Source organism: Sinocyclocheilus anshuiensis, unplaced genomic scaffold (assembly GCF_001515605.1).
Source record: "Sinocyclocheilus anshuiensis isolate Anshui unplaced genomic scaffold, SAMN03320099.WGS_v1.1 scaffold876, whole genome shotgun sequence".
Taxonomy (NCBI): Eukaryota; Metazoa; Chordata; class Actinopteri; order Cypriniformes; family Cyprinidae; genus Sinocyclocheilus; species Sinocyclocheilus anshuiensis.
This window is the reverse complement of record NW_015549619.1, coordinates 266728-282677: the sequence shown is the minus strand read 5'-3', so window position 1 is coordinate 282677 and position 15950 is coordinate 266728. Positions and strand designations below refer to the sequence as shown.

Sequence of the window (15950 nt, the reverse complement as noted above, 5' to 3'; positions counted from 1 at the left end):
GTGTGTGTGTGTGTGTGTGTGTGTGTGTGTGTGTGTGAGTGTGTGTGTCTGTGTGTGTGAGTGTGTGTGTGTGTGTGTGTTTAGTTGTTATTAATTTGATTTTGGTTTTAGTTTAAGTTATTTAAGAAATGAAGTTAAACTAAATTAAAATGAGAAATGTTGCCTTGGAAACTAGCTGAAATAAAATAAGCTTTTTTATATATTTTATTTTGAGTTAAAAAAATATATTTTTATGGTTTTAATTTTTCAATGGAAAATATGTTCATATGTACAGATGTTAAGTAATGTAAAAGTTTCGACTGATTTGTCAATTTGAAAAGTGAATTGATCATTTATTATTTCAATTAATTATTATCAAGGCTGCTTTGAAACAATCTGCACTGTATAAAGTGCTATTTAAATAAATGTGACTTGACTATTAAATTAGCCTTATTTTCTCAATGTAAAATATGACATTTATTTTGATTTTGGGGTGAAACGTGTTTTTGTGGTATTCACTCACATACATATATACAGGCTTATCTTGACAATTACATACATATATCAAATCTTTATATATAGATCAAGAGCATTAATGTGTCATCTGTGCATTAGCTGACAGTGACAATACATTCATATATCAACAACAATAAACTTGATGTATAATCATCTAGAACTGTTTACAAAGTGATTTATAAAGGGAGGTGTTGTCACCATATATGGTTCATTGGAGGCGTTTCTGAATGTAAATGAACGTGAACGAGTATGTGGGATTTATCAACAATGATTACTCACTGTAATTGACTTTCTGAGATAACTCACAATTCTGACTTAGAGGCACAATATGTAATTTTCGCCACTAGAGGGCGTGTATTCAAAACAAACAAAGAGACAAAGGCGTAGTTTGATGACGCTGTGACTGAGTGTGGAATCATGGGAGTTGTGCTCTTCATCCTCACAGCCGACGCAATCCGACGGGACTCAGACAGAAATCATGTTCATGGATGAGCTAATGATTTATTAACGTAGTAGAATGAAGCGGGGTGGGCTGAAAGCTGTCGAAGCAAAATGAGGCGCTGAACGAGCGTGACACACGGCTGGAAAGCAGCGGAGCTTTTATTATGCCACAGTTGACTGCTTCTGCTGCTTCCGGTCGTGCGTATGTGGGGTAAAGCAGCGCTGTTTTATCATACTAGATACATTTAGTTCTGTTATAATGCTACTCTGTGCGCTCGTCACCGGTCTAATAAAACACAACATATTAAAGCGTCTTTGGTGTTTCCATGTTTTCTACAAAACAAAACCGGAACTCGATGACGTCATTAGCAGGCGACACAATGACACTATAGACATGCTCCGTGTCACTAGTTAAAATTGCTTATTTCTCTGGATTTAAACATTCTTTGAAACATTTGGGATAATGTAAGTACACAAGTCAGCAAAATATATAACACTGTTCTAGTGGATTTTGGATATTTTAATAAAAAATGTATCTTACATATTGTGCTTTTAATTCTAACATTTTCTCTCAATTCTGACTTTTTTTTCTCTGATTTCTGAGTTTGTGTCTGGATAATCTAACTTCTTTCTCTAAATTCTGATTTTTTTCCCCTACAAATTCTGACTTTATGTTTTACAATTCTGACTTTTCTCTCTGAATTATGAATTTAGGCGTAAGTCTCGCAATTCTGTTTTATTTTGTTTCCGGCCTGGAATAAAAAAAGGTAGTTTATATCTCTCTCTTTTTTTTCAAATTTGATTTTTTTTTCATAGCCTATTTGAATATTTTTGCATAAATGTCTTGAATGGAGTTGTGCACTGTATGCTTATTAAAACTATATATGTGTGTTTGTTGATATACCCAGAGCTGATTACATCTACAGGATTACGTAATCAGCTTCCAAAAATTAAGTATTTGTAATTAGATTAAATTACAATTTAAAATACTTGTAATCAGACTACAGTTACATTTTAATGGATTACTTAATTACATATATTCACACAATAGCAATAAATTATTCATAATTTATTGATTCTTCCTAATTTTTTTTTATCTTTTACATTTTTCTTTCTAAAATGGCTACATGACATGCATGTAAACAAAATATAATTTTTTTTACTTTGTTAATTTAAAGTGATTTATTTTCATTCTACATTTTTATGACTTAATTAATCATTAGCTTTTCATTAAACTCACAAACCCCAGTTTGGGAAACCCTGAAATCTAATGCTTAATTTACTTTACGTTGTTAATAACAACGCATGGAATATATTACTTTGCATTTTAATATCAATAAAGTACAATATTATTCTATTTAAATTAGTGCTGTCAAACGATTAATCGCGATTAATCACATCCAAAATAAAAGCTTTTGTTTAGATAGTATATGTGTGTGTACTGTGTATATTTATTATGTATTTATAAATACACACACACGTGCATGTATATATTTAAGAAAAATATGTTTATATATTAAATATATTTGTATACAACATAAAAATAAGAATATAAATATATAAATGTGTATACATGTAAATATTTTCAAAATATATCCATGCATGTGTGTGTATTTATATATACATAATAAATAAACACAGTACACACACATATACTATCTAAACAAAAGCTTTTATTTTGGATGTGATTAATCGTTTGACAGCACTTATTTAAATCAATGTGATAAACAAGTTATGTTAAAAGTAATCTAAAAGTATTACTAACTACAGTTTTTGTCATGTAATTAGAAATCAGTAACAGACTACAATTTGTAAGCAATCTAGCTCTGGATATACCATTTCTGAAAATGTGTTTGATGAATTTTGTGATTGGTGGATGATATATTATCCAGTTTTTTCACTGGTTGTTTGCAAGTTTGAGTTATGCCCTTGTTTGTTTTTAAAGGAACCTATGCACACCTGCAAACTTTCAGCCCTGATGAAGGCCAGTGAGCTGAAATGCGTTGGCATTTAATTACATCTTTTAATTACATCCTTCATCCTTGACATCACAAGTGTTGCTGGTATTGTCCCAACCTAACGTTTTTTCCATGCACCTTGTTGATTGTGTAAAGTTGCATGCACCAGAACAATCAAACTATACCTTATCTCATAATTACGACTTTTGTTCTCACAGCTGTGATGAAAAAATGCCTGTATTGTGAGATAAAATGTCACTTTTGTTATTATTTTTTTTATCTCGCTTCCATGTACACTGTAAAAAATGACTGTGAATTTAACGGTAAAAGACTGTAAAAATGCTACAGTAAAAACCTGTTAAATGGTTAACGGTAAATTCCCCTACTATATACGGTGAAAAACTGTATTGGACATTAATTTTAGTATGCCATTTTTGGAAGTGAAAAAGCAGGTATAATTTACAGCGAATAACCGTAAATTGACATTCCCTGAATTCCCTGCGTTTTTTGTTGTTGAAATAACTATGTTTCTTCTTAGTTTTTTCTTATCAGTTTTGTATATTAGGGTTGTATGTTACACCTAATGTTGTTAAATGAATGTTTATTGCATTATTGCAGTTTCATGTGTGTCACCGTGATGGTGTTTAGTGTCTGTGTGAATGACACTGTGCACTTCTATATATGTTATTATTTAAAAGCTGCTTGTGATGGGCTTTGGTTCATCATGTGACTTTCTCATCAACACCTGTATTTGGTGGTTATCAGTGTATTACAAAGGTACAAAGCAGATTTCAGTACTTCAATAGGTTGGTATATTAACATTATATCAGTTAATGAAATTACGGTATTTAACTGTAAATTGAAGTTAAAACCTAAAACGTTGCTACCGTATTTTTTACGGTAAAATTCCGGCAACCAAAGCTACCGTTATTTTACCGTAAATTTTACGGAATTTTTTTTACAGTGTAGTTCAGACTTTGGTTAATTTACTGTGCAAAAGCCAGAAATATCCAAGTGGGGCTGAATGAACAAGCGGTTTCATCTGTGTCTGATCATCTCATATCGAGTGATTTTAATACAATGAGCCGCTCGTCGTTCGTAGGTTCGCAGGCTGAGGATGCCAGATGTCTGAAACACTTGAGATGCATGGTCGAGGAGTGCAGGGTCCTCCATTCAATCATGAGCCCTTGTCTGTTTCATGCATATTTCATACAGGTCCAGATCCCTTTCATTACTGAAATGAGCCTCAGTGTGATGATAGCATGTAGCTCTTTTGCCGAGACTGTCATGTTTACACAGTTTATTCACACAGGTTCGGCTCGTGCTAGTAAGAAAGGCGAATTGAAGAAATCACAAATGAGATCAAATTTAAGCAAAATGCTTATTTCTATACTCTATAGGAATTTTAGGAGAAACACCCGAGAGGTTTTATTTCAAGAAAACATAACTTACACGTATACTTACAGGTCGTGTTATCTATTTATGAATTCAGGGTTGATCTGGTGAAATCATTCAGAAGCTCTAATCACATAAATGTTTCCTCTCATGCAGCAACACCCATCCATAATCAATAACATATGGATTCATGTGGGTTCATGAAACTATAGACACACATTCACTTTAAAAGAAACAAAAAGATTTTTTGAAGCTGTGAATAAAAGAAAGATTATTGGAGTATGTTTAAGACGATTCTATTTCTTTCTTTCAGAATTTTATGTTTAATTCAACACGTTATTGCCATTTCTTTGTTTTTAATTGTGAAATTTACAAGCAATTTCTGAGTGAAAATAGTTTCTGCACCGCTTTTCACTCAGAAATCGTTAGTAAATTTCCAATAATCCTTTATAGCTTCAGAAAAATCACACCAAATTTCAGCGTATATAATATGATTAATTTACATGGAACATACAGTAAATATGAACTTTTTTAGGAATGATATTTAGAATGAAGTAATCAAATATGAAGTTTTTAAAAAAAAAATCATAAAGACTGTAAATAAATGCATAACTTATAAAAAGAATATTGGTTTATTGTTTTAAAACTGGACTGACAAATAGATTGAGAAACACAATTTAAAAGTTGCATTTAAAATTAACTATTTTATTGTTACATTTTATTCTTAAATATTAAATGTAGCTATTGAATAACTAAATAATATAACGTGTTTATTTATGTCAATTTAAAAATCTGTTTTTTTTTCAATTATTTAATATTTTAGTATCATTCTTATTTTTCCATATTTAACAGCTGTTGGTTGATAAGAAAAGTCTTGCATTAATATGACAGACTTTATTTATTTTAACAGCTATTTACCCATACACTGAAAAAAATTGATTAATTGAACTTACTAATTGTTTTTAAGGTAAGTGCTTGCAATCAATTTATTTGAGCTACATTTAAATAAACAAATGTAGCTGACTAACTCTCAACATTTTTTTTTTTTAATGTAGCTAAAATAAATAGTTTGTAACCACTTACCTTAAAAAATTTGTATCATTTTTTTTTCCCAGTGTATTTTGAATTAGGCATGTTTTAGAGTTGAAGGAAATGTCTGTAAACTTAAAGGAAAAGTTTTTTTTTTGACAGTAAATTATCATTTTTTTCTACAGAATCTTTTCAAGTTCGGCTCCATAAACTATGACATGGGGAAGTTTACTTGTGATGATTCCTCAGTCATGACAAGAGCTCAACAGAATTCTATTCTACTCTATTCTCTTCTGTTGAGTATCAGTGAGTTAGTTTGGCGTCTCCGCAGGTGTTTGAGTTTCTGAACCTGATCCTGTGCTGCTCTCACATTAATAATTCACAGGCCAAGCATTCAGGGCTCCTGGATCTCTGAGCGTCAGAAATGAACCGCAGCAGAAAGTGAAGGATGTCCAAGAGAAGATGGGTGGAATTCAAGATCTGCCAAACCATCAGCTGTTCAGCTCCGGTCGGCCGCAGGACTAGACCTCCATCTCCTGCTGCTGCTGCAGGTATACAGCCAGTATTTCACACAAACTCACACTTCAGAAGAGCAGAACGCCTCGGAGAGGCTGACAGGGAACGCTCTCAGAAGGTTTTGGCAAGGTTCTTCCATAACGTTAATAGAACGTTCATTCAAAGTTATCTGTATGTTTTCAAAATGTTAGCTAAAAACATTATTTATACATCATTCATGGAACGTTTGTTTTCTGAAACATTTTAGTTTTTCTAAATGTTACTAATGTACTTGTTTCAGAATGTTTAGAGGACATTCAAAAGTAACATTCCCATAATGTTTGTAAAGTGATAAAATGTAACAGTCATTTAACCAAAAAACATTTTAAAAATATAAAAAAGCTGGGCGTTTAGAAATTTTAGAGCACATTCAGAAATAGCGTTTTCATTACTAAGAATGATGTAGCAAAACATTCCTAGAATATATTTTTGTTAGCTGTCTTGTCTTTATGAATGTTCTCAAAACGTTAGCACAAAAACATTATTTATACATCCTTCATGGAACTTTTTTTTTTTTTCCCTGAAACGTTTTAGTTGGATGTTCATGTAACATAAAAAAATTTTTTTTTTAAATTTCAAAACGTTTAGAGAACATTTAAAAGTTACATGTTTGCAAAATTATTAAATTAGAATGTTCACTGAACGTTCACATGACCAAGAAAAAACGTTTTTAAAAACATTTAAAGCCTGGACAACTTGATAATTCATAGAAATAACATTGTCATAAAAAAGTTATGAACAAATGTTCATAGTATCGTCTTCCTGTAACGTGTAATAATGTTCTCAAAGCGTTACCACAAAACCTTTATTTATATATTTATATATATATTTTTTACATACCTTTTATTTGAACGTTCGTCTAACATTCTATAAATGTTACTATTTTTCCAGAATGTTCAGAGAACATTCGAAACTAACGTTTCCATAACATTTGCCAAAGAATAACATGGAATGTTCCCTTAAAGTTCAAATAACCAAGAAAATGCTTTTAAAATATTTAAAAACCTGGAAGTTTTGAACGTTTAGAGACCATCCAGAAATAACGCTTTCATAACGTAAAAGGAACGTTAGCAAAACATTCTGGAACATATTTTGTTGGCTCAATTTCTTGACTGACGCTTTTTTAAAAATATAGGATACAGATAAAGAGGTGATTACGGTGTTTAAAAGACTAACAGACCTCTTACTGTGTCTTTAATTATATATTTAATAAGATAACTGGACAGCGATTGACAATATAATCTGACGTCACAACAATACTGGGCGATATATGTAAAGTTCAATTCAGTATAATATGGATCATAAATACAGGACGACATACAAAAATGTGTCGATCATATAGCTAATAAACAATTATCAATCATTTATATTTGCATGCTGCTGCACATATAACTGATATTGTTTGCGCAGCAATATTTGCAGGCAAATTTCACGCGTTCCATTTAAAGACTTTTGGCTTTAACCGCCTTCCATATAAAGCGGCCGCGTGTGGGCCGTGCGCCGTGACGTCACCGCGCCGCGAGTCTCGTGTGTTTACGTGGAGAAACATGGCGGCGACGGTGTCAGCTAAACCCGAGTAAAACACTGAAGAAATCTCACAGATTTACCGTCTGATCCGAAGCGGACGCACATGTCAGCGCTCCGCGTTTAGCGCCAGGCGTGCGGCGCTTTTCTGACGCGCGTCTCCGTGTTTAAGCCGCAGGAACCGCAGAGACGATGGAAGACGAGGAGCGACAGAAGAAACTACAGGCCGGCAAAGCCAAGGTGAGATTTACCTCATATTTACCTCGTCTTTACCTTAATTTTACCTCAATTCTGTCATCACCTCAGAAAACGACTGAAATTTGTGATTGCACTCACATTTGGCTTATATTTACCTCAATGTTACCCCTCATTTACCTCAGAAAATAACTGACATCTGTGATTTCACTCACATTTGCATCATATTTATCTCAATTTTACATCACTGCTGTGATTTACCTCAAAGAACCACATACATCTGTGGTTTAACACGCATTAGCTTCATGTTTACTTACATTTTACCCCACATTTACCTTAGAAAATAACCAACATCTGTGATTTAACTCGCATTTACCTCATATTTACCTCTTTTTTTACCTCACTGTTGTAATTGACCTCACTGAAATCTGTGATTTCACTCACATTTTATATCCTTTTTACCTTTTTACCTGACATTTAAGCTTAGAAAATAACTGAGATATGAGCAAAACATGAGTTAAATCACATATGTTATTTTCTGATGTAAAATATGAGGCAAATGTGAGCTAAATCAAATTGTACCTTACATTTACATTAGAAAATAAGTGACACCTGTGATTTAACACACATTATCCTCATTTACCTCAATTTTACCTCACATTTACCTCAGAAAATAAGTGACACCTGTGATTTAACACACATTATCCTCATTTACCTCAATTTTACCTCACATTTACCTCAGAAAATAAGTGACACCTGTGATTTAACACACATTATCCTCATTTACCTCAATTTTACCTCACATTTACCTCAGAAAATAAGTGACACCTGTGATTTAACACACATTATCCTCATTTACCTCAATTTTACCTCACATTTACCTCAGAAAATAAGTGACACCTGTGATTTAACACACATTATCCTCATTTACCTCAATTTTACCTCACATTTACCTCAGAAAATAAGTGACACCTGTGATTTAACACACATTATCCTCATTTACCTCAATTTTACCTCACATTTACCTCAGAAAATAAGTGACACCTGTGATTTAACACACATTTGCCTTATATTTGTCTCATATTTACCTCTATTTTACCTCACTGTTGTCATTTACATCAAAGAACCACTTACATCTGTGTTAGCCTAATGTTTGCTTAAATTTTACCCCACATTTACCTCACAAAATAATTTTAATATGATTTAACTCACATTAGCCTCATGTTTACCTCAGAAAATAACTGACATTTGTGATTTTATTCATATTTACCTCTATTTTACCTCACTGCTGTAATTTGCCTCACTGAAATCTGTGATTTCACTCACATTTTACATCCCATTGACCGTTTTTTACCTCACAGTTGCCTAAAAATAATTGACATCTGTGATTTAAGTCACATTTGCCTCATATTTACCTGTATTTTACCTCACAGCTGTTATTTACCTCAGAATATAGTTCACGTGTGAAATTAACCTCGGTTTTTGCAACATATTTACTTTAAATCTGTTGATTTCAATGCTCTCGTTTACCTCCGAATGACGTTTTTCTGAGGTTTACCCTAAATTTACCTTCCTTTCTTCTGACACTTGCCTCTATTTCATCTCACTGCTGTCATTTACCTCAGTGTATAACTGACATCTGTAATTTATGACTCATATTTACATACAGTATTTACCTTAAATTGACTTCAGTGCTGTCATTTATCTGAGGATTACCTTAAATTGACCTTCCTTTCTTCTGACATTTACCTCTTTGTAAATCATAGAGAATTGATTACCTAACATTTACTTTAGAGAAAAACTCTCTCTTTAGGAGTTTGTGTGTTGTTTGTTTTGAGTGCTTATGCATTTCATGCTCTTTCTGTGCCTCTCTTATATTTTAATATATGAATACACCTGATATATGGACAGATAGGGCCGTGTCGCTGTGAATCTGACTGCTCTTGCAGGTTGTTTAGTGCTGTTGAATGTAAAGACAGTCTGAGAACATGTGGATGGGCTTGTGAGACTGGATTTTCTAGCCATTGCTACACCGGATCTCTCCCATGCCTCACATTTCTGCAGATGAACAGATCTCTCTGCAGACTTTAGGTCACTATAACCTGCTGGAGCATGTCGAGAGCACAGAGACTGACTCATGATGTTAATGAAACAATACGATAATTGTAGTTAAGGCTGAAGTATGCTATTAAGCACAACATGCACTGCAGCAGCTGCTTTTTATCAGGCACTTTGCATTATATCTGAGACTGGCCATGTTGGTTTTTTAGGTATATTATTGGTTCAAGCAATAGTTTATGGCCTCACATTCTTGTTCCTTAACACATTGGCCTCTTCAGGGCGTGATGATAACACAACCGTGTTATCTTATAAATAGACCGGTTCCTTTCTGGCCGAGTCTAAAAATACCCAGAGTGTGAAGGAGCGGTGAGATTGTGACCCCTCTGTGCTGGAGTGCTCCCTATGAAGTGTGAACAAGGTCCCGTCTGTCTAATTCCCGCTGACAGGTTTTACACGACGAGCAAACCGACGGCCTCACAGATGTCGTTTAGATCTACTTGTTGTCTCACCATTTAATAGAGATATTTGGGAAAGCCTGCTTTGGTAAGTGACTGAATTAAATATTAATGAGCAACTGAATTCTGTGAATAATTTTAAAGAGTAGTTTACCAAAAAATTTAAATTGGCTGAAAATGTGCTCATCTGAGATCAGGATGAGTTTGTTTCTTCATCAGGTTTGTAGAAATGCAGCATTGCATCAGTGTCTCAGCAATGGATGCTCTGCAGTGAATGGGTGCCGTCAGAATGAGAGTCCAAACAGCTGATAAAAACATCACAATAATCCACAAGTAATCCACACCACTCCAGTCCATCAGTTAACATCTGGAGAAGACAAAAGCTGAAACTAATCCAGCATTAAGACGTTTTTAACTAAAATACCATAGAGTCCATAATCCATAATAACTCTTCCTCCAGTGAAAAAGTGTTCTGGTGTGAATCAGGAGAGAAATCTGCACAGATCAAGCAGCGTTTAAACAGCTCTAAACTAATATGTGGCTGGATTTTGATGTGAGAGACCAACAGGAGATGCATTTGCATTTTAATACAGTGGATTACTTGTGGATTATTGTGATGTTTTTATCAGCTGTTTGGACTCTCATTCTGACGGCACCCATTCACTGCAGAGCATCCATTGCTGAGACACTGATGCAGTGCTACATTTCTACAAACCTGATGAAGAAACAAACTCATCTACATTTTGGATGGCGTGAGGGTGAGGAAATATTCAGCAAATTTGAATTTTCCTTTTAAAATACCTTTAAAATTATTCACAGCATTCTGTTGCGCAATAATATTTAATTTTTAGTGCCACAATATTGTGAAAATGAATCCCCTGTGGGCCTTTTTGGTCCAAGATAATCACTCATTTCTGGAACCGGGGTTACATCTGAAATTATTGGTGCTAAAACTATTGAATCAAACTAAATGTCATTGTAACATCCAACTTTAATTTCTCACACTTTCTCAGGTGAAAGTTGATGCCCGAGCTAGTCGATTAGTCCAAAAAATTCACAATAGCTTTGTAAATGTCAAGAGCCACTGAATAAAGACGTTTGTGATGGAACGAGATGATTCAGAATGATTCATAATTTATTTTGAAACCATTCAGAGTGAATGCGAACAAAAGCAGAAAAACTTGTTTCTTAAAAGTGTGCTGCTTTGGAGCAGAAATAAATCACTGCAGACTGATTGCGTGTTTTGTCCAGTAAAGTATTAAAGCCTTTCTGTTTGTGATGGCTCTATTTTGGTGAGTTTTCTGTGATTGCCCAGTCATGTAAGCAATCTCTGTGTTTACTTCAGTTATCAATAGAAAACTCCTTAGTTTGACATTAATTCAGTTGATAGGTTTGCCATTACAAGTCAAAACTATTGTTTTGTCCGTAATGAAGAAAGGACAACAGAAGCATCATAACATCATTTGCATTCCTGTCCTAAAGCATTAAAGCATTGTGCTTGCAACAGCAAGTTTCTGGGATCGATTCCCAGGGAGTGCATGAACTGATCAAATGCATGTATTAAATGCAATGCAAGTGGCTTTGGATGAAAGCGTCTGCAATGTAAAACGTAGTATGTGAGTTCATCAGGCTGAGTATTTGAGTGTTGCACAGCACTGTGATGTTACGTTTGCACAAGACAGATAAAGGGATTTTTGCATGTGCGGACTGGAGGCTTTCAAAAGATCTTGATTTCTAAACCGTTTCAGCGCGGATGACCCATGAACCCTGAGCTCGTGTGTTTGACGCATCATGTGCTGGCTCTGATCTGCTGTTTGTTTTGCTGCACCGAACCGTTGGTATTCAGAGCAGCTGTCGGCACACGCTGTTTTCGTGCCAGTGTCATTAGTGAGCGCTAGGGATGCACCGAAATGAAAATTCTTGGCCGAAACTGAACAAAATGAAACACTGGGCCGAAGACCGTATACCGAACACGGTTTATCAAGGTTTTTCCCCCATGTATTTTACCAATTTTTTTTCACCATTGCATAAATTAAATAGCCAAAATGTGCTTTTTACTGTTTTGTCTTGCTTTACAAAGAAAAAATCAATTACAAAACAACAATTTAAAAATATTTAACACTGAACTTTTTTTTTAAACATTCTAGCAGACATTACACCAACAAAGCACAATTTAACTTATAATTAATACGTTAGTAAAATAATATTTTTTGGCGATCAGACCCCCTTCTTGAATCAGGCATGTATTTTTACTGCACAAATAAAAGCAGCCTTGCTGCACAGAAGAGACTTCTTTTAAAACATTACAAAATATTACAGATCCCAATTTGAACACTGTGTGAATGCTATAATAAATGTATTAACAGAGCTGTTGTAATTATTATTATTATTATCATTATTATTGTCTTTTTATTTTACAGAACAACAGTAAAATTACAACAATACTAACATTTATGAATGTTGAGGAAGTTCTTGCTTTTTCTCATGCAATGTGTGTGAAAACATAAAGTTCTGCAGTTTATTTACTAATTGTTTAAGGCCATTTTGTGATTTAATTTTGGTTGCCGAACATTCGGTGCATCCCTAGTGAGCGCTTCAGATGCTCTCAGGAACACGACTGGAGAACAGCCAGTGTCTTCTGGCATTGCAAAACGGAAACGCTGCATTAGTAAATAAGATGCAAGATTAGAATTATCTAGTGCATCATTGCATGCTAGAGTATTCCAAAGATGGGTGGTTTATTATTTCAGGATGAAGTGTGCATTCATGCAAGTCCGAAGTTGTTGCAGCAGTTTTTGCATGAACCTAAAAGTGAATTAATAATGAATTTTAAGGTAATGAGGTAATTTATCTAGATGGGTCATTTCATGTCAACTTAACCGGCTAAAAGTTTTGATTTTCTTTCTTGTGAAAGAAATAGATAAATGAAGCAGAAAGCCAAATATTAAATGTCATGGATGAATATTTACGGAGTAATCCACGATGCAGACTTTGGAAAAATAATATTTTTTGGCACTCAAACAGGTATGTCAGGGCTCTACGCTTTCTTTTCTTTTTAGGAGCGCTTGTGCTCCTAATTTAAAAAATGTAGGAGCACCTTCTAATCAATGATCAAAAATTCTGATCAAAAATGATCCTTCCCTTTACGAGGTGATATTTGACTCCTTAAAGTGATTTACAGGACATTTTTATTTCAAATTGTCAAATTCAAAAAAATATATTTATAAGCTTTTTAACATTTCTAATTAATACAACTGAATAAAACAAGTATAATAAGAATAAGTTACCAATCAAATGAAATCAGTATTTAAAAAATAAATTTGTGCTACAGAGTTGGCACAGAAAAACACACAAGTGGCTTGTAGGTGTATTTTCAGACGTTTAATGAGGCTCAGAGGTCGCATGAGTGCAATTAAATTCATAAATTCATGTTGAGGTTAGTGTTTTAAGTATACAATTTTGAATATAGAAATATTAAATGATTTAAATAACAGAAAAGATACTTTAAAAATTAAACAAACTGCCAGTAGGTGGCGGCAAGTCACTGATTTGATCACTGAATCATTCATTCAGTTGATTCGTTCGAACGGCTGATTCATTCAGGATTGAAGTACGTGACTGTCTTTATGAATTGGTAATTGAATCATTGACTCACTAGATTCATTTAAAAACGCAGTTCATTCATACACAAAACACCAATGTATTTGAATGGAGATGCGCAGCGGCTCAGCGGTTACTTTGTTTGAAACTATTTCCGTTGACGAAATAGAGCAAAATGCGACTGAAATGGTCGCACTGTAGAGCCCTGTATGTTCAATGCAATTGTTTTGATAGAGACAAACAAGACAACGTTGCTGTTCTTCACACGTTCCTCAATCAGCTGAATGCAAAGTGTCATTTGACCACAAAAAATCTGTACAATTAAAAAATTGACTTATGGAGCCTCATTGAAATCCCTTTATCTTTGGAAAGGAACCATATATTGCCTTAAAAATGAAGATGCCAAAAGAAAAGTTTGTTTAGAGCCAACATATAAGAAGATATTAATATATCTTTAATAGTTCTTGAGTTACCGGCATGCAAACTTTTGGGGAAAAAAACACAAAAACGGCCTTTTCCCATTTTTGAACATACCATTGGCATATAATTCAACACAGATAGCTAAAGATTTTACTAATAGAGCTTCCAGTCTCTGGGTAGAAATAACATAATGATGCTGCTATCGTTTCAAAGTCATTTTACCCGCCTGTAATTTGGCACTGAATCTCAGATGAAAAATGTCATTTTGACCCCCTGCTACAACATAATGGATTACTCTGTAAATATTCATCTAGTGCATTTAATATTTTGTCTTTCATCACTGTTTATGTTTGTTTTTCTTTAGGAAAAAATATTAACAAAATAAAACATTTTAGTCAGGGAAGTTTCAGAAATGTTGCTTGATTTGACACAGAATTACTCCAGATGCATGCATGCAAATTCAAGCTAAAAGTTAAGTTATCCGGAAATCAGATTAGAACTGAGGCCTTATACACACTAATACAGACCTGAATCCGTGAACCGTGTCCAGTTGCCTGTTTAACTCGAGGTCCGTTCCATTATGTAAAATCAATTGTTCCAACCCAGCGTGCAATGAAAGTGTTTTGTGCCTTCACCAGATCTGAGGGCCTTAATTTATATGCGTGTTGTTGATTGTAGGCTAAAAGCTCTGGTTAACAAGAGGTCAGGTCTTGAGTATTCAGATGTGCTCACAAACCCTTTGTTAATCCCAATCAATAGTCTGCTCGGATAATTGGCTTGGCCGATAAACACAGTTAGTGCAATAAAACTAAAGCGGGCTGCATAATTAAATACCTCCTACACGCTCGGCCATCGTGATCTTAATTAACAGCAGCGCACGCTAACCAAATGATTGTGTGACCCTGTTCTGATGGTCGTTATCTGTTGTCAGTGATTGTTTGGCACGTGACGGATGTGTCTGTGATTCACGTCTTGGGTTTTTATGATAAAACGCTTCTAAGAACCCTAGTGTTTATCCCAGAATGATATATCGGCCGTTTCATTTAATATCAACTATGTTACCATTCAAATATTTGGGGCTGGTAAGATTTTGTTAATGTTTTTGAAAGAAATGCTCACCAAAGCTGAATTTATTGGATAAAAAAAATTGTAAAAACAGGTAAATTGTGAATGTTTTTTTCCTTTTTTTTTTTTTTTTTTTTTTTTTTTACAATTAAACAATAACTGTTTTCAATTTGAATATCTGTTAGAATGTAATTGATTTTTGTGATCAAAGCTGAATTTTCAGTAGGGTTGTAAAAATGTGGAAAATTTCCAGTAAATTTCGGAAACATTCCAGACATTTTGGAAACTTTCCAGGATTTTTGGAAACTTTCCAGGATTTTTTGGAATATTCCATTGATTTTTGGAAAGTTTCTGGAAACTTACCGGAAATTTTCCACCCCTTTGCAACCCTAATTTTCAGCATCATTACTCCAGTCTTCAGTGTCACATGATCTTCAGAAATCATTCTAATATGCTGATTTGCTGCGCAAGAAACATTTCTGATTATTATCAATGTTGAAAACAGTTGTGCTGCACAATATTTTTGTGGAAACTGATACATTTTATTTTTCAGGATTCACAGATGAATAAAAAGTTCAAAAGAACAGCATTTATTTGAAATAGAAGACATTTGTAACATTCTAAATGTCTTTACAGTTACTTTTAAACAATTTGATGTGTCCTTGTAGGGCTGGACGATATGGCCAAAATTGATATCACGATATATTTCTTAATTTCGGTCGATACGATATAATTCCGATATCGATATGAACACTAT

At 34.0% G+C, this 15950-nt stretch overlaps 1 protein-coding gene across 1 annotated transcript in view; it reads left to right on the top strand.

Annotated features, from left to right (window-relative positions):
• The first annotated feature begins 7386 nt into the window (after positions 1-7386).
• Positions 7387-15950, top strand: part of LOC107659344 (A-kinase anchor protein 9-like) — a 137082-nt gene continuing 128518 nt past the window's right edge. The window contains exon 1 of the mRNA XM_016448259.1: positions 7387-7637. Coding sequence (XP_016303745.1) covers positions 7590-7637 — 48 coding nt within the window. The 5' untranslated portion in view covers positions 7387-7589. The remainder of the gene's footprint in view (positions 7638-15950) is intronic.